An 11,402-nucleotide genomic window follows, 5' to 3' on the forward strand; every position below is an offset into this window, starting at 1 on the left:
TTCGGCTTGGTGGTCATTTTATTTAGCTGTATTTTCCAACACTTGTACAACACATGTGTAGCATACAGTAAAAAAATGCAGCATCCCTTCACATTTACACAGATGCTCGGCCTCCGTGAGGCCCGCTAGGAGCCCTCGGTGTCGGTATTGTCGCTGCCAGTAGTGTTCTCGCGGTCCCCCTCGTCCTGTCGCCAGCTGTTCTGCATCTTGCGGAGCGCCCGTTTCCTATGGGACCCGCAGTGTGAGCAGGTACACGCCAGTGTCCCACCCTTCCAGGTCGTCCTGCCCGCCGCCCCACACCTGCGGTAGTTCTCGAAGCTCTCCTTGAGGCGCCGCCGCTCCTTCTCAGGGGGTTCGCTGCTGCTGGGCCCCATGCCCTGCAGAAGGAACAGGGCCGGAAGCTAGACACTGTGGCCTTCCCAGGGCCGCCCTGGGATTCTAGCAAGTGTGAAGCTGAGCCAGCTGGCTGCGGGGCCTGATAAACTCCAAGATGAGCGAGCACGGGGGAACTACCCCTTTAGCCAGACTGATTAGATGACTTCTTTGTTGTGGAATATTACTTTAACTATGTAAAGGTATGTTGCTTTTGTTTATGCTGCATTTGTCTAGTTATGTAAAGATGTGTTGCTGCTTTACCTTGTCTCCCTAAGGCACCTACCTAATTGATGTAATAAAAAGCTGAACGGCCAATAGCTAGACATTAGAGGGATAGGTGGGGCTGGCAGGGAGAGAGAATAAGTAGGAGGAGGAATCTAGACTTGAGAGAGAAGAGAGTGAGGGAGAAAGACAGACAGACAGGCAGCTGCCAGACAGACAGACAGACAGACACAGAGGAAGCAGGAAAAAAAATAGGACATACAGAATTGAAAGAAAGGTTAAAAGCCCCAAGGCAAAATGTAGATGAAGAGAAACAGGTTAAATTAAATGATAAGAGCTAGTGGGACAAACATAAGATAAGGCTGAACATTCATAATTAATAATAAGTTTCCGTGTCACTTGGGAGCTGGTTGGCAACCCGGAGAAAGCCTGTTACATTTCCTCCCCGTGAACAGCTGTAGGGGTGTCCTTTCATTGTTGCCCCGCCCCATCCAAGCACCCCACATCATCTAGGGTTCTGTCCACGAAGAGGGGCTCCACTTCATGTACCAAACACTACCCAAATGTTAAACCCCATGCATGCACTGCAAAGACCTTGTGATCCGCAGCTGTTCGGGGTTACAGGTAGAGTCACCTTCTTCCCCAAGATCAGCCATCGAGTCACCAGGACTCTGGGGGCCCCAGTCAGCCTTACATGGGTTTGTGAAAGCGGCTCCTTGCTCTGAGCCACAAAGGGCTGCTCTGGGCTCTCTCTGTCTGCCAGGACACCTGAAAGGAAGAGCTGTGCTTGTGGGGTGCCCATCCGGCATGGCCACTACCTCCCTCTGCTAACAATCCAGCTAGCACTAGCCCAGGCCAGTGGAGACTGCATTTTCCAGGCAGGGACAGGCCGAGCCAGCCCTAGGCTGCCAGGAGCTCTCAACAGGGCTCCTACCATCACCCACCCAACCTTCCAAGCTGACTGTCACCAAACATACAAGGATGGATGGGTAGGAAAGACTCCTGGTCCCCAGGACAGTTTGCTCATGCATGTCCTAGGCCATGTCCCTGTTGGCTTGGCAACATTTATGTGCTTAGTGGTTCCCGTGGGTGGGGTGGGAGCAGCCTCAGTGGAGAGCTCAGGACTTCTGGAGGTGAGAGCAAGTACACTATATTAGTTAGACCAGACTAGGTGGCCAGACCCAGCATGCCCAAGGTCCTGGGCAGAGCAAGGCTCAAGCTTCCAGGCAGATGTCCAGGGAGGGCTATGAACATCAAGAAACAGTTATATCCAAGGAGGACTCAGGATGTGAGAGCAACCAGCAGACCCACCTCCTTCCCCTCTCACTTTCATGGTGCCTAACTCCTGGCATGCCTTGCAGGGAGCTGGCTGTTCTTGGGTTCTCTTTATTTTGTGCCCACATGGAGCTCAGTGGCCTAAAGTTGGGTCTTGGGGGCTGCAGTGGGTGACCCACCTCCACACTTCTCCATCCGCACCACTTGTTCCCCTTTTGCCTCTGGTGAGAGCCTGGGCTGAGGCTGAGCTGAGGAAGTCTATTTGACTTCTCAAGAAAGCTCTCAGGGCTCCTTCCTGCACCAGACATCCTTCCCCACCACCACCACCTCCCATCTCCAGCTACTTCAGGACACTCTGTTCTCGTCAGCTCCCCCACTGCCATCCCCAGGACTAACGAGCCAACCATCAGACCAGAGGAGGGTCCTGTCTAGCAGCCTGCTACTGTGATAGCATACACCCCATCTCCTTGCTTGCTGCCCTATCTATAGCGCCATCCCTTACTTCCTCATTGAGAACACCTGGATGCCGGCTATTCGATCCCTCTGCAGGGGGGTGGCTGGTAGGGAAAGATGGGCCTAGGCAGGATGGGGGCTCCACACTCACTGCCGTCTGAACCACAGACCCTGAGACCTAAGCCCCATGTTCAAATCAGATTCCTTATTCTCGGGGTGTGTGAGCCTAAACATTTAGTCCTTCACCACTCTTCACCACTGCCACTCCCTGCCTCAGTTTCTCTGTCCTTGGAGTGGTGTGACTACTGAGACAGAGTAAGTCACACAGCTTTGTGTGCTGAGGATGGGCCAGGGTTCTGGGAGGCCCAGGAGACTCTAGCCCAGGTGCCTCTGGGCTAGGGGAGGGTCTGACGGTGCCTGGTACCCCCACCTGCTCACCTTTGTCTGAGAGCTGGGTATCCTCCTCCAGGTCCTGAGGCAGTGAGAGCTTCCAGACAGAGACATGCCACTCAGTTAGGCCATCCATGCTACAAGCCACCATTGCTCTTCCAGGACTAGATGTGGCCTCCCCCACTGCCCACTTGATCTGCACAGAGATCTTTGGGGCTCAGTCCCAGTCGGGCCAACGGGTAAAGGGAAGCATGAAGTTCCTGTCCTAAGAGGCCAGGGTGTGGGCATTGGACTGCGTCTCACTTTGCTCACAAAGGCCCCAGACTTTGGCCAGCTGTCTTCCCTGTAACCAGCCCAAAGTGGGAGAGAAGGGACAGTCCAGTTCGGGTGGACAGGACCATGTGGGAGATGAGTGTAGGGTCGGAGGGAGGTTGGAGGCCAGGGAGAGGCCCACTCTGTGCCCACCCGTTGGATTGCACTCACCTCCTGGGAGTTCCTGGGTGAAGTATCCTCCAAGTCAGAGCTCTGCGGCCACAGAAAAGGAAATGGGTCAGTTCGCTACAGGGGTTCTAAGCACCTGGACATGGGGTGTGCAGGGCATAGGGAGGGCCCCACCCCAGTCTCATCCTCTAGGGAGGCCCTGAGTGTATCTGAGTCAAGCCAGCAACCTCTTCAGGACCCTGACCCAGAACATCTGCCTTTCTTTAATGCTACCCCGCCAAGCCACGTGAAGGTTATGCCTCGGTCGAGGCCACTGTTCAAAAGCCCCTGTGTGCTGACTGGACCTTGAGTTACATCTATGTCTGTCATTCCAGCATGAGCTCCAAAGAGGAAAAGGGATTCAGGAAGGCCCAGGCAGTTTTGGAAGCCACAAGCAGGGCACCAGCCATGCCAGGCTAGGATTGGGGATGCCCCTAGGCTGATGATCCCTTTTGGAGTCTTGCCCTGAGCCCGGGTCCTCCCCAGCTCCCTCACTGCTCAGACCTCCCCAGGTAGAGAAGACACAGGACCTACCAGGATGAGTATGTCCAGCTGTTGCTGTTTGAGCCTGCCCTCAGCGGCCAGTAACCGGCCCTCGCTCTGGAATAGCTGCAGCTGCAGCTCGTCCGCCTTCTCGCTCAGCTCTCGAACCTGCTTTCGCAGCTCGTCCTTTTCCTGAAAGCTCTGGGCACACTGTGCATGCAGTTCTTCCCTCGAGGTCATAGCCTGTAGGGATAGGAGGAGCAAGAGACCTGACCAGTGAGGCTCTTGGCTTTTATTTGGCAGTAGAGACCCCACTCTACCAAAGGTCCCGGCTGGATGTCAGCCACCTGTTGAGCAGTTGGAGTTGCTGAACTGGAGGGATTCTCAAAGTGGCCAGGGCTCTCAGTACAAAGGAACAGACACTGGGTGGGGTAGTGCATGCCCAGCATCCTTGGGAGTAGTTCAAGGTCCTCTTTGGACATAGTTTGAGTTTGAGGCAAGACTACATAAGACACTGTCTCAAAACAATAAAAAATAAATAAATAAAATTAATTTAAAAAGTAAGCCTGGTGACGGTGGTGCACGCCTTTAATCACAGCACTCGGGAGGCAGAGGCAGGTCGATCTCCGTGAGTATAAGGCCAGCCTGGTCTACAAGAGCTAGTTCCAGGACAGGCTCCAAAACTACAAAGAAACCCTGTCTCGAAAAAAACAAAAAAACAAAAAACAAAACAAACAAAAAAGTAAAACTCTCTGTGATCAGTGCTCAAGGCAGTTCCTAGGGAAGTCCAACTGAGGCGTCACATGTCCCTAGTAGATAGCATGTGTCTCTGTTCCATCCATGTGGCATTTTTTTGTAAATCCTGGATGCAGCTTGACATCAAGAACATGATCAATGCTTGGTGGTGGCGGCACACACCTTTAATCCCAGCACCAGGGAGACAGAGAGACAGACAGAGGTCTGTGAGTTCAAGACCAGCCTGTACTACAGAGTTAGTTCCAGGACAGTCAGGACTATACAGAGAAACCTTGTCTTGAAGAAGAAAAGAAAGAAAGAGAAATAAAAAAGAACATGATTGATGACTCTTCTTAAAACAAACACCATGCTTTTTCTTTTGTTTCCTGGGAGAAAGTTTCATTATCCCAAGCTGGCCTAAAATTTACTATGTAGCTGAGGATGGCCTTGAATTTCTGATCCTCCTGCTTCTACAAAGCCTGGGATTACAGGCATGTGTCACCAAACCTGGCTCAGTTGCTACTACTTTTTGTTGTTTTTGGCTTTTTGAGACAAGGTCTCCCATTGTAGCCCAAACTGGCTCGGAACTCACTGTGTAATCCAGGCTGGCCTTAAACTCACAGTAATTATTTTGTCTCAACTTCCAAGTTAGAATTGCAGGTTTGAGCTACTACTATTACCACCTATGCCAGGGAGCTACCACCAGCTCTTCCTACCCAATGCCTGCCCTCCACCCCCCACTTGTGCAGCTAGCAACTTCCTCTCCCCTACTGAAGTCTCCAACTTCATCCTTACCCTAACCAGCACAAGGGCCACTGGGACTCCCCTGTTTCATAAGTTCTTTCTGTGAGAAAGACAGACTTTCCTGTGTTTGTACGAGAGGCCCGGGGTCCTACCTTTTGAAGTTACCTCAAGAGTAAACAAACAAAAGCTGCTTTGACCACAGCTCCAAAAGCTACTGCACCGGCACCCCAACATGTCTCTCACTCTCATCTTCTGAACACAAACGTGGCACCTACCTGGTCCCGCTCAATGGAGACCTCTTCCATCTGCTGCAGGATAGCCTCGATCCGGTCCTTGTACATCTTGGCATCCTTGCGTAAGGCCTGGCACTGCAGCTCGAACAGCTCCCTTTCCTCCATGCACTACAGGGAGCACCACTCAGCCTCACCCACTCTCCACTGCCCACCCGACCCCTGGGCTGGATTCAGGACAACAGCTCCAGAGTGCACAAGATCAGGCTAGCTGGGATGATGGGAAGGGCGCTGGAGTCCCAGGCTACAGTCGGCCAGCTTGGTCTGAGACCCTGGCCTCAGCCACCACTGGTCACATTGTAACCCAAAGGGTGACCCTAGCTGTGGACACGACATGACCGTGCACCAGGAATTGGTGAAGGGGAGATAGCGAGGTAGATCCCAGACCCCACCTTCCGCATACCCAGGGGCATTGCTTGCCTGCCCTGGTCTCTCACCCGGATCCGGAGGGCCTCAGCCTGGCGGAGGTCCTTGCGTAGGAAGAAGATGGTGTTGGCCTGCTCCTGGTGCTCCTTCAGGGCCTGGCGCCAGTCCTCCTCCAGCACTTGAATGTAGGGGCTGTTCCTGTCCAGCTTCCCCTCCTGGAGGTGGCAGAGGGCAACAAGCCTGGCCACTGCAGTTGTACCACCTGGTGTGCCCCGCTTGAAGCCCCCCCGCAGAAATGAAGCCTGGTGTGCACTGCTGGTAGCCCTACCTGTACAGAGACCTCCAACTCTTGCACCCGGGCCTGTAACAGGTCCTTTTCCTGCTGCAGCTCCCACATCAGCTCCTGACTAGGCCGCTGCTCCATGGCGTGCCTGAGCTTCAGTGTATGTTTCCGCTCCACCTTGCAGTCATCCTCCGCCTTCATGAGGCTGTGCCTGAGCCGGTCCACCTGTGGGAGGTCCAGTCAGTGAGTGGCAGGCTCCTCCAGACCCCACTCTCCTGCAGATGGGGCCAGCGATCACCTCAAGCTGCAGGTCGCGGTTGCGCATGAGCGCGGAGCCCTTCTCTTCACTGAGATGCGCTAGGCGCTTGGCCAGGTCGTAGTTCTCATCCTTGCAACGCTTCAGCTCTCGGCTGCTCAGCTCGCACTCTTCCTTGAGCCGCTGGACGCGCTCCTGGTGTTTCCGCAGAAGGCTGTCCTTCAGCCGCAGCTCCTTGATGAAGTCGTCCTTGGAGTTCAGAAGTGCCGTCAGGTCCTGAACCTTCTTCTGCAGCTTCATGACCTCTGTCATCAGCAGCTGCGTCAGGCCCGACTCCCCTGATGCATCTGGGGACCATGCAGTGTCAGATGGAGCCTGTGGCCGTCACCTGCAGACCCTGTTCTTGTCCTCCAGGAGTGTGTGCTTGAAGACCAGCAGTGTGGGGACAGAGGGAGCAGTGCTGGTCACCCGCAGAGAGAAAGCTGGCGGGAAAGCTCCCTCAGGATAAGTGTATTCACTAGGCCCAGTCTGCCTTGCTGCCCCTTACAGATGACCTGACTGGGACCATTCATGTGCCAGTTGCGCTCTCTCTCTCTCTCTCTCTCTCTCTCTCTCTCTCTGAGTCAATGTCTCACTATATAATCCAGTATAATCCAGGCTGGCCTCTAACTCAGAGATCTGCCTGCCTTTCCCTCCAGAGTGTGCTGGGATTAAAGGTGTGTGCCACCATGCCTGGCTCTCTATTTTTATAATGGTCTTTATGAGATGAATGAGGATTGATAGGGATGTGGCTACCCTATCAGGAGACAACACTTCTGTCCCCTCTAGAAACTGTAGGATTTTGCCCTTAGGTGATAATGGCACTTCTGAGGGGTCTCCGCTTCTCAGTGACTATTCTTAAGATGGGAAAATCAAAGAAAGGTTCTCTTTCTGGAGACCAGCAGGACCTCAACAAGCCGGGGAGCCCTGACCCTGAGCAGCTGAGAGCAGTCACTCGGTACCACTACCCTGATATACACCGTAGGGCTTGTGTCAGACTCATTCACTCTGATGCAACCACAGAAGCCGGGACCCAGCGGCACCTGACTCTGCCCATAGCACCAACCCTCTTGTGCCTCTCACCAATGATCATGGAGAAGACACGTGCTGGCTCCTTGCCAGTGACTTTCCTGTATAACTGCGGGTAGTAGAGTTCCAGACTCTCAAGGAAGGCTACATAACCCTTGTGGCCTGTCCGCTGCAGGATGTCCAGGAGCACGCCTACAGGTGGAAGAGACGGGATCAAGGCCAAGGTCCGGGTATGTAGACGCTCTGGGGTCCAGGTGGGATGGTGGAGGACTGCTCTGGGTAGAGATCCCAAGCTGTGTAACCCCCACCCCTCACTTCTGGGCCATCACATAAGGCACCCTGTGGGACTCAGTCTAGGCAGGGCAGGGTTCTGCCTTCACTCTCGCAGTCCTCTCAGGGCCTGAACAATGGTAAGAACTCCTCTTCCTTCTGGGTGGCCCCAGGTAAGCATGAATGACGAGGGGAGTGGATGCTCTATCGCTCATACATCCTACGTGGAGATGGAGCTGGGTGGGGACAAGGTCAGGGCAGCCTCTGGCCACGTGTCTTGTAGGGATCATGAGGGACTCGGGCTGGGCCTGCCGGCATGGGAGCAGCCCTCACCCACTTTCCGCTTGCGGATGACCAGGTTGGGGTCACTGAGCACCTGCTCCTCGTCATCAGGGTTCAGGACTTTGCACTGGCGCAGGTAGGGTGTGATCCGTGAGGGGTCGATTACGGAGATGAGCTTCACCCGGAAGCTCTCCAGGGCGCTCCAGCACTCGTCGTCATTCTCGTAGTCTGACATGTCCTCTGTGGGCTGTGCTGACAGCGGAGGAAAAGCAGCAGTCAGCCTACGAGAGACCCAGGCCTGTGAGTGCCAGGCCACGGCTTTGGGCAGGGACACAGCCACTCATGTTAGGGAAATTTGAGGGCTCAGCCTCATCCTTGTTCCGCGGTTTCTGAGGGATAGCCGAGCTGCACAGACAGCCCCTTCTCAGACCACCCTGTCAAGCTCACCTTCCCCAAGCAGCTGTCCTGCCCCTGTCACCCCTGGCTATGTCAGGGAAGGGACAGGTTGGGTCTAAGAGAAAACTCCTTGTACAATGGCTGTCACTAGCTTCTGCCCTCTACCCTAAAGTGCTCTGGCCCTCCCTGAAGGTAGATGAGTGTACGGAGGAGTTTTTGCCCCTACTAGCAGTCCTACATGGCACCTTCTTGGGTGGCATGGACTCTGGCTGGCTAGTGTCCAGATTGGGGCTGAGAGGCAGGTTGGTTGGAGGCTTTCTCACTCTGCCAGGGAGCCAGGCCTGTGTGTGACTTCCTCATTCTCTGACAGGCCCCGTGTCCTTCAAGCCTTCCGTTGTACCCAGCCAGTGATGCAACAGCCCCCTGGCAGCTGCCCATGACATGGAGCTATTCCGGGAGGACAAGTGAGGGTTGGTCGTAGGAATATCTCTCTCTTCCTGCCAGGCTGGGTACACGGGAAGGGCAGGTAATGCCATCAGTCTTCAGACATCTGCTATGACTCCCCTCCAGATTTTCGGGAGCTGGGCACCAGCAAACCCTGTGCTTTTCTGTTCCAGATGACCTCTGGCCTCTGGCCACATGTTGGGGATCAACCAGGTCAGTTGTTCACAGGGGAGCACTCATGTGGGACTGCCCACTGCTTCCACCGTGGACAGGTGACGTCTTAGTGAGTGGCTTCAGTGACTCCAGGGCTGAGTGAAGGCAGCCCAGTCTCCAGCCCTTGGAAAACACTGCGGTCCTGCCCAGAGAAGCTGGCTCCCCAGATCTAGCCGTGGCCACCTTCAGAAGCACTTCTCAGCACCCTGTGGCACCTTCTTGCTGACCCAGAGGACATTCCTCGGAAACTTGGGCCAATCGCCTGCCATTCCAGCCCCATGGTTGGCCACACAGCCCCAGCACTGGAGGAGAATGGAGGCCCCCTGACGGTAGGCGCTGACTGACTGCTGGGTATAAGCTCCAGGAGAGTCCCAGCAGAGTTGCCACAGGCTCCACCCACCTTCCAGAAGTGGTACTAGCTGAACTTACCTCAGGGTCTTGTGGGAGCCGCCTGCCAGCGGGATGCTGCCTGGGCTATGAGCACACCAGAAGCCTGGGTCTCTGCGAGTGTGGGGATGGATGCTCCCGGACTGGAGAAGGCTGTGCACTTCCTGATGAGTTCTGGCTGACGCCACAGGCCAGCCAGTCCTCCCACAGGAGGCCCCGCCCCTCGCGCAGGCCCCTCCCCTCACGCAGACCACGCCCGCTCACGCAGGCCCTGCCCCGGGGGAATCATGGGAGATGTAGTACTTGTGTTTGACAGGTGCTGCTGCCTGGCCTGTTGGATTGCGTTAAGGTAAAACTCCCAGTGCTGTCATGAGCCCCCAACTGGTCCCTTCCTTTGTGGCTTTCAACCCTTCTGCTGGCTCTTCTTTCTACCCTTCTGGTCTACCTTCTGATTGGCCCATCAAGGAAGAGAACAGAGGGAAGTAGAAGTGCTTAGGGAGCAAAGGAGCCCTCCCTGCCTGCCCACACGCCTAGGATGAGGGGCCTGGAGCGACAGAGAAGCTGAACATCTATCTGGCATTGTGTGTGGATGGGTGGTCCCAGGCCCTCCTCCATCCAGGCTTCTAAAACTATTTTCCAGTATGGCACCGTGTCTCAGACCCTCTCTAACATCTAGGGACAGTGGTACAGGATAGGTGCAGCAGGACATGGTCACGACTACAGGGTAAAGGGTTTACCCACAACCCTGAGCTCACAAGCTCCGGCCACACCAGAGCTGGCAGTCCACAGTAAGGCATTTAATAGAGATATGACTTCCCAATAACCTTCATCTCCATCATTGGAGCATTTCCACCCTGTGGTCAACTTAGAGCTAATCCAGGGAGTTGCAGAGCCAACCAGGCACCAGGACAAAGCTTGGTCCAAATCCACAGGCTATAGGCAGCTAGAGTCCTTTATGGACTGTGTCACAGCCTCTACTTCAGGGTGGCCCTTCAAGAGTCTGCTTGAGATGGGTGTGGGGACCTGCCAGCCCTGCTTAGCCAGTGTGGCTGTTTGACAGGTGCTGCTGCCTGGCCTGTTGGATTGCGTTAAGGTAAAACTCCCAGTGCTGTCGTGAGCCCCCAACTGGTCCCTTCCTTTGTGGCTTTCAACCCTTCTGCTGGCTCTTCTTTCTACCCTCTTTGGCCTTTGGGAGCCACACTGCTAAAGACTGGGCCTTGCCTGGGTTTCCAGGATGGCAAAGAGGGGTTCACGGCTTTGCAGTCACCCCAGGGAAGCCAGCACCAGGCCTTCACAGCTCTGTGTCCCCAAATAGCAAAAACACACATCATAGTGTCTTAAAGTGTTAGTAAAAATGCCAAGCTCTCGGCCATAAAACTGAGGAGGAAATCAATAGTACAAAGACACCCGAAAAACTCCCAAGTACTCCGAAATGAAGACATCTAAGGCAGAAGCTAGAGAGAGTCACTAAAAAGATGGTTCCTGGATGTATTGATGTCCTTGAAACAGGGGTAGGGGGCAGCCACAGCTGGAGCAGTACGCATGATGAGCCATCTGCTGGCTCCAAGAGTGATCACCTGTTGTCAGCTGGTACAAGCACCAGGACCAGGTTGGTCACACTTACCCTTTCACTCTGAGTTGGAAATTTCCCACAACAGAGGATAAAGCACACGTAAGAACCACTCCTAGAGAGCCAAGGGGCTCGGGACTCAGAGAGTCGGGATCATAACAGTGACTAAGAAAAGCAAGAGGCTAGACCCAATCGGGTCTTGGGTCCATGCCAAAGACATGCCTACCATCATGAGGGGAACTGCTGTTGTGGCGGATGCTGGTTCTAGGAGCCCCACCTCGGAGGTATAGGCCAGCTGACACATTTTCACGAAATGGAAGAAGAGCTGTTTCTCCATTCTCCCTGCTCTATGGAAAAGTACTGGATGCAGGGGCTGCATGGGCAGCCAAGGGTGTGGGAGTCTCAGAACTGGCAGGTGAC

General features: G+C 54.6%; 1 protein-coding gene and 1 long non-coding RNA gene across 7 annotated transcripts; one reads left to right on the plus strand and one right to left on the minus strand.

Annotated features, from left to right (window-relative positions):
• On the minus strand, positions 1 to 11,316 carry Card9 (caspase recruitment domain family member 9). 6 transcript variants are annotated; one of them, XM_041675033.1, is made up of 13 exons: positions 11,209 to 11,316; positions 8,024 to 8,224; positions 7,475 to 7,612; positions 6,395 to 6,699; positions 6,142 to 6,321; positions 5,885 to 6,028; positions 5,433 to 5,558; positions 3,730 to 3,921; positions 3,199 to 3,240; positions 2,764 to 2,812; positions 1,292 to 1,365; positions 301 to 377; positions 1 to 225 (listed from the first exon to the last, which is right to left on the minus strand). In XM_041675033.1, the coding sequence occupies exons 2-13, from the start codon at positions 8,205 to 8,207 to the stop codon at positions 126 to 128; spliced, it is 1,611 nt and encodes a 536-aa protein (XP_041530967.1). In that variant the 5' UTR covers positions 8,208 to 8,224; positions 11,209 to 11,316; the 3' UTR covers positions 1 to 125. The 6 variants fall into 6 exon arrangements, with proteins under 6 accessions (XP_041530967.1, XP_041530965.1, XP_041530966.1 ...); XM_041675031.1 differs by lacking the exon at positions 11,209 to 11,316 and adding an exon at positions 9,455 to 9,594 and having other exon boundaries at positions 8,024 to 8,253; XM_041675032.1 differs by lacking the exon at positions 11,209 to 11,316 and adding an exon at positions 9,455 to 9,577.
• On the plus strand, positions 7,547 to 9,511 carry LOC121463012. Its single transcript, XR_005976384.1, has 3 exons — positions 7,547 to 7,650; positions 8,739 to 8,894; positions 8,986 to 9,511. It is a non-coding gene; the product is annotated as an uncharacterized LOC121463012 (long non-coding RNA).
• Positions 11,317 to 11,402: the final 86 nt, after the last annotated feature.

This window comes from Microtus oregoni, unplaced genomic scaffold (assembly GCF_018167655.1).
Source record: "Microtus oregoni isolate MIOR12 unplaced genomic scaffold, Mior012 000025F_ref0000491, whole genome shotgun sequence".
Classification (NCBI taxonomy): domain Eukaryota; kingdom Metazoa; phylum Chordata; class Mammalia; order Rodentia; family Cricetidae; genus Microtus; species Microtus oregoni.

Bases quoted from the DNA above. Each gene is read 5' to 3' on its own strand.
- Card9 (XM_041675033.1), bottom strand. From the start codon at position 8,207: ATGTCAGACTACGAGAATGACGACGAGTGCTGGAGCGCCCTGGAGAGC. The intron at 5,559-5,884 runs GTGAGAGACCAG...TGCTCCCTGTAG, and splicing joins CTGAGGCCCTCCGGATCCGG to TGCATGGAGGAAAGGGAGCT. The intron at 2,813-3,198 runs GTGAGTGCAATC...TCTGTCTGGAAG, and splicing joins CACCCAGGAACTCCCAGGAG to CTCTCACTGCCTCAGGACCT.